Raw genomic sequence first — 6,755 nt, 5'->3', positions numbered from 1 at the left:
TCAATTGTGCTTGTTTTATTCGTAATTTATACAATTTTTAATTACAAAATAGTTATTATCATCAAAACAGTTATTCTAAAAATAGGTTAGCTGGTTGTCGGGAAAGAAAAAGAGGCAAATTAGTGCAAACTAAAACTTCTATAAAATCGAGAACCTTTTTGAAATTCCTCGCAATGGTTTTCAATCAGCTGTAAATGTTAAGCAAACAGCAACAAGTTAAATATTTTAAAGGATGATGTCATTTTGAGTCGCAAATTCATAAGTTGGGAAAGTGAGAAAAGTCATCGAGAGTTGCATATCAATTGATACGAGTTATCAAAAATGAATCTTGGCTGGTTTGTTTTGGCTGATCAGTTTTGACTCGTTTGCTGCGCCCGGGAGTTGGTTTTGTTGTAGTGCATTGGCATCAAATATGAAAATTATTGTGATCACACTTCTTTGGGACAGGCTGGGATTGAACACGCGAACTTCAGGCCATCCTGAAAACAAACAAACAAACACGTTGATTGAGAAAGTTCAACCAGCCTGTGGTAAATTGGCGAATTAAGTCGCAATTTTTTTTTTTTTATATATTAAACCACTGCTTTTCGATGAAAAGACTGAAAATCATGTTTTCTTAGATTATTAATTTTTTACTATTGATTTGCAACATTCATGGCATTTTTTTTAGTTTTTTTTTTTGAAAAGATGCTCACATAAAAAATGGCGTGCATTAATTTTTTGTTGCACGAATTCAATTAAATACAAGAATGTTGTAATTGATTAAAAAGTAGTGGTTGATTTACTCACAGGAGGACTGAGGCTGGTGGGCTGTTGTTTGTCTTTGTTCTTGTGCAGCTGTAGCTTCCTCCTCAGTGCTTTGATGCACACTCCGAACTTCTTCAGACAGCTGTTGTCCTTGGGGCCACACTGGCCACAGTGAGCGATGTCTATGGCGTAAGAGCAGGCCAGACAGCTGGTGTGGTGACACTGGTTCTCACACCTCTCTGGCTCACTGTATACCCTATACATGCAATTACCAGACATTATCACACCTTATAATTTTTTGGTATTTCCAGAAATTGTCCGCGACTTAAAACCCTGTCCAGACTATGGATTAGTCGTTTTTTTTTGTGCACCATATTGACTATAGTGGTTTCTTCAACGATGACCTTATGAAAAAATATGTTCACAAAGTTATTTTAGGTCGACTAAATTGACTGATTTTCCGAGCTGCCACAATATACAATAAGAGCCTAGTTTATCCAGAAAAATGCGATGTGTAACATTCCAATTTTTGAGCAGTTGTGTCAAAACTACAAAACTACTACTTTTGGGCCCTTCTGAATGATTTTAATTGTTTTTGATTTTTTTGATGGTTTCAACAAGAGCAGAGGGCATGCTTAGAAAAATGTTTCAGAAAATCTCAAAGAAGCTTGTGGGGATCAAGTGTTAGTGTAGTATAATATTAACACCTAATTGGATGCGTTTCGGATTCGAAACAAAATCAGAAAACTTATCTCACTGCCGAGAAAAACGGTTCCAAAAATTTCACCATACAAATGATGCAAAATTGACGAGTAACATGCGTTTACAGACTGAGCTCAATAAAAATCTGACTAATATACACAAAAATTTTCCAAGTTTGTTTTCGATTTTTTTTTACAAAAAAACTTTCTGAACTAAATTCAAAAAACAAAAATTGTTGTATTGGTTTTCCTAAATCTTTGTGGTCGGAGTATGCTACCCTTGAACAGACTGACCATTCTCGAACATATCATTGAGCATTGAAAAAAACATTGAAATATTAATGAATATGATTACTCAAAAATTGAATTAACCCTGTTTTTGGGCGCGTTTCGATGTCACCAAAAGATTCAATATACATCAAAACTTACTATCAAAAAAAAATAAATTAAATTAGTAAACTATGCTATGGACTTAAGTGCAGCAAATTGTCGTTTTTGTTTCGTTTTGCTAATTTTAGCCACCTGATTTATGAATTAATTTTTATTTGAGACAGAATTGGTTAAACTCCACCTAACTTGGATACCGTGCCGCTCATCTTCTTCAAATTCAATAATTTTCCAATCAAATTCTGACCCATAGCCAAAAAACAACACATGGTAAATATTTGGTCATTTTACCGACTGAGAACAGTAATTTCTTCTTCATCCAAAAATCGAATTCAACCATTTAAAATGACAGCTAGAGTTATATTTGATTGCTTTGATGAATTAACCATCAAAAACCTTTCAAAGTGACTTCAAAATGAAGTGAAATCTTCTTCATGAGGTTCTGAAGTATTCGCAAAAAATGATTGAATAAATTTTCTGTGGATAAGTAAAAAAGGAAACGCAAAACTGAAGTTGTCCAAGTAAACGTTTAAGAAAAATTATGGAGCGTTACGTTTTGTTCTGACGTCTCAGGTAGAGTTTCTCGAGTTTTGTTTCAATCTTCTCGGCCAGATTTGCATTTGATCCAACCGCTGATAAACTCGTAACTTCCCAAATGGCATAATTCCCAAATGGCATAATATTGAAACTTTTTCCAAATGGCTTAAATTTCAAGTTTTCATTGTAAATCAAACGTTATCAATTTCTAATTCTAACATTTTGTCAGAAACGAAAACATGTGAAGAAGATTTGGAATTAATGGCTTTCAAACAAATGTTATGAGACAAATTTGTCGGAAAAATTGACCTCAAGAAGCTTATCAACAACCGCAATCTGATGTTTTTTGCTTCTGATGAAAAATTCTACATTTTTTTTCAAAATAAAATGTCAATCAATACTTGAACTCGCAACTTGACTAATTTTCTTGTTTTCAAAAAAGTTGTTCTCGATTTTTCTAATGCTACTGTTGCATGAAATTTACGCCATTTGGGAAACTTTTCATTTTTATGCAATTTGGGAATTATGGCATTTGAGACGTAATCGATAAATTTTGGGTAAGTTTCGGTCAAAAGTGGCGCTCTTAAAATACAAAAGCGCTCATTAACTTTGTTCTACTCAGCTTAGATATGTTTCGTCCGGCACGACCAAAATTGGGCATATCTCGGCTGTCTCGACTGAGGAAAAAATAACATCGAACTTTCTCTTTGAACTTTCAATTCGGGCGGGTTTTTTTGCTTAGTATCAAGTATCAAGTAAATTTTATCAGGTCTCAAAAACTCAAAATAATGTTTTGTGGTCAATCTTTTTGAAAAACTTGCTGCCGACATTTTTTTTGCCAGAATAAACATCAAAAAAACTGTAGCATCTACTTTCAAAGCAACTGATTAATTTTTATTGCTTCTAAGTAAATATTTAAAAAAAGCTTTGCGAAAAAATCAAAGCACCTGTTGGTAGCTGAGCACACTGCCCGTTTGTCTCTTCCGCACAGTTCCGGTGTGCACTGAGCCTTGCAGCTGGGATCTCCGCTGGGGTTGTTGGGGCCATCGTTGAGCCACGGGTACTCGTCCCATGGATACAATTGTTTGTTCGGCTTAGGCTTCACGTATGGTTTGTCTGGTTTTGGCTCCTTCGGGTTTCCTGCAAATTAAGATTTTTTACTGAGCATTTTTGAAAACCAGCATGAAACTGGCAGGCAGTTTTTTTTACATTTTTTTTACATGAGATGCTCAATATTTGATACACTGTTAAAGATTAACAATAAAAAAAAAACAAGGATAGCCGGTTGCTGTGAAAGTATGGATTCTTGTTCAGAATGTTGATCAAATAGCAGAATGTTCCGACCACATTCTCAGAAAAAAGTTCTTTTTTCTTCAAGTTAATGTCTTTTTTTGTACGTTGTGTAATGATTCAACTATACGAACGCGTACAAATTTAGTGCATTAAAAATTCTAAATATTTTTTTTTTGCTAGAGAAGAGCTGAATGAAGCTTTCAGTAAAATCAAGTTTTTTAGCCGAAATTGCTAATTTTCATATACAACAAACGTTACTCGGTAGCTTAATTCGTTCAAATTTAGACGAAAAATCAAAAATTTCAAACAGTTTGACCAAAAAAACTTCGTTTTTTCGGAGCGCGCTCTCATTTCAAAATTATTTTATTTGGCGCCAAAAAAGTTCCTTTAAAAAATTTAGGGGCTCGGTCAGCCAAAAAATGATATCTCAAAACTGTACCAGGTTCCAAAAAAATGATATCTCTCAAAACTGTACCAGGTCCCAAAAAAATGATATCTCAAAACTGCACCAGGTCCCAAAAAATGATTTCTCAAAACTTAGAGGGGGAGCGTTCCCCCTATATCCGCTACTGATCATTATGCATTATCTACATGGTGCTATCTACGTTGACCTTGAAACTTGTATTTGATATACAGACATGAAGTGACGGCTTCAAATGTTACTGACCTGCTGCTTTCTCTGGGTTGAAATTGACCCCAGGTGGTATGACCCACACACCCCTCGGCACATAGTGTTCCTTGTCAGGCAGCCCCTCCACTTCGTAACATGTTCCAGCACTCTGCTGCGTCTCCTGGCCGACTGAATTGTAAGCATAACGACAGTAGGTGCCGATACCACACGTCCCGTACACATTCTGCGAACCTGAAAGCAATAAGTGTTGTTTTTAAAACATAATTATAGGCTGGTAGCAACGAAATAGACCATATATATACAATGGTGTTCTTTAAATACTTGGGAAGTCTGAGTTATACCCATTTCAGTCCCCACTGAAATCACAACGGCCAAAAATTAACAAACAGTGGACACAACAATTTGAGGACAAAAAAAGAATTAATTCAAGGTCAAGTTTATATTTTGCTCCCTTCTTTTGTTAAATACAGTTTTTTATGAGGGGGATTTTATAAGATCAGTTTGGCACTTCTTTGTTCCACTTTGAGATTACTTTTTTTTTGGCTTACTGGTCTTTTAATTTTTCTAAATGCGCTTTTAAAATTTTTCTGAAGTGAGGCGCCAATATATATACTAATTTTAGGGGGGGAGCGCGCGCCGAAAAAACGTAATTTTTTGGTCAAAATTTTCGAAAAAAAAAGACTAAAAACTTCTAAAAATGCCTAAAAGTGCCTAAACACGCATTCAAAATTTTGTCTTCGCCTCCATTCGAGAAATTCTAGATCCACACCTGGCCCACATAATGATAAAACCACCGTTAGGGCTATATTTTTTTTACTGGGTTGGGGGCTATATATTCAGTATATTCAGTAAAAGAGCAATAGTTTACCTCCGCATAATTCTCCTGGGAAGCGAGCGCACTGGAAACAGCAGTCGCAGGCGTCCTTTATGAACCCATGCTTACAGTCCATCTTACGCCAATCCCCACACACTGTGGACTCACACGGCAGACACTGCACTCTCCCCCCTCCCCCTCCCAACTGCCTTTCACTGCTTGAGTCCTCCTTCTGGAGGGACCCTTTGGGCACAATGTACCCCGACACTTCTCTGATCTGGACTGCAACCAGTATCGTCGCGAGCAGGGGTAAAAACTGGAACACTGTGGAGTGGATAATATTATTGCCATTTGGGCTAAAAACTCGGTCGCAAAAAGCCATTTTGTAGGCCTTCTTCTTCAGTCAAAAAGTTCTTGAGCCTTTTTTAAGTAACAGCTTCAGATATTTTGCAAGGTCTTGTCGGTAAACTGACAAATATATGAAAGTGGGGTCAATAAAATTCAATTGCCAAGTAAAATCACAGACTGAAATAATGACTGCCACTGAGCACGTACAACTGGTATTTTTTAGTATTTATAAGTATGAGTTATGAAAATATATTGAGTTTTTTTGATGTGATGTTCTGTGCCCACGGAACCATCAGACAATAAACTGCTAAGTTGTTCAAACCAGGTGTTATAATTTTTCAGTTTATAATTTATATCTTTACAACTATGCCACTTCGTTTTTCACACCATGGGGCCAACAAATTATATTGCTAAGTTATGTAAAATTTATTGTAAAATGAACACAGCTTTGGCAAAAAGAATACTTTCAACAATTATAACAAGTTTTGAAGTGGTCAATTAGCTCATCATCAATGCTAATTCATAACTAAAGAACTATTCTGCTTTTTAGTAGTGATCAATAAAAATGGACCAACTGGCAAAATTGTTCACCTCTTTTGGTATGTTTTTGTTTTTCACCGACTGAAAACTGGTAATAATTCTGGTATTATAACTCACAGACTGGTTATTGTCTTGTAGTTGTCTTATTGATAGCTACTTTTATGAATTGTATTTTTAAATTTGGCTGTTACCAATTTTATCAATGGCACCAACACATATTCTCTCTTGACGCATCTTTTTGTCACTCTCGAGTCGAAAATGTAATTTAAAGAGACGCGAGTCCTTTTGTTGCCGATTCGGTAATTGTTCGGGTCTCCTTCACGTCAACGGTACGATAGCAAATTTAATTAAACTTAATCTATTTTAAACAATTCGTACTAAAAAACTGATAAATAAAGAAAATAAAACAATAAATTTTAAATCCGGCAATTGTTTTTTTTTTTAAATATTGGCGGCCTTTAAATTGGACCAATTAGTCGACAAATTCCTTTTCTCCAAAAATTGATCGAATCTTAGCGAAAGATTTAAGCTCGAGGATTTTTCATCCTACAAAGGCGAAATAATGGAATGGCTTAAAAATTTTCAGCTACAGGAATCGATTTTGTAGGTGGTTCAAAATATCGATTTTTTGGACTTTCGTCAATTTAAACTAAAAAATGGCCATCAGTAATTCGTCATCTGCTTATGATTTATTCATTCTAACTGCAAAATGGTAAAAACACACCAAAACGGCTGGCTTTTTATTAAAGTACAAATT

General features: G+C 35.4%; 1 protein-coding gene across 1 annotated transcript; it reads right to left on the bottom strand.

The window, feature by feature from the left end:
• Positions 1–215: 215 nt before the first annotated feature.
• LOC134856049 (uncharacterized) lies at positions 216–6,370 on the bottom strand. The gene is made up of 5 exons (XM_063872419.1): positions 5,165–6,370; positions 4,333–4,527; positions 3,320–3,512; positions 790–1,003; positions 216–479 (listed from the first exon to the last, which is right to left on the bottom strand). Exons 1-5 carry the CDS (start codon positions 5,490–5,492, stop codon positions 429–431), a joined length of 981 nt encoding a protein of 326 aa, XP_063728489.1. The 5' UTR covers positions 5,493–6,370; the 3' UTR covers positions 216–428.
• Positions 6,371–6,755: the final 385 nt, after the last annotated feature.

This window comes from Symsagittifera roscoffensis, unplaced genomic scaffold (genome assembly GCF_963678635.1).
Source record: "Symsagittifera roscoffensis unplaced genomic scaffold, txSymRosc1.1 SCAFFOLD_344, whole genome shotgun sequence".
Classification (NCBI taxonomy): domain Eukaryota; kingdom Metazoa; phylum Xenacoelomorpha; order Acoela; family Convolutidae; genus Symsagittifera; species Symsagittifera roscoffensis.
Note: the sequence above shows the minus strand (reverse complement) of the source record. Positions and strands in the feature narration are given on the sequence as shown.

What these genes read in the sequence shown, in the direction of transcription:
- LOC134856049 (XM_063872419.1), bottom strand. Translation starts at nt 5,492, where the DNA reads ATGGCTTTTTGCGACCGAGTTTTTAGCCCAAATGGCAATAATATTATC. An exon ending in CCCAGGAGAATTATGCGGAG is followed by an intron (nt 4,528 to 5,164) that starts GTAAACTATTGC and finishes TATTGCTTTCAG; the next exon opens with GTTCGCAGAATGTGTACGGG. An exon ending in CCACCAGCCTCAGTCCTCCT is followed by an intron (nt 480 to 789) that starts GTGAGTAAATCA and finishes GTTTGTTTTCAG; the next exon opens with GATGGCCTGAAGTTCGCGTG.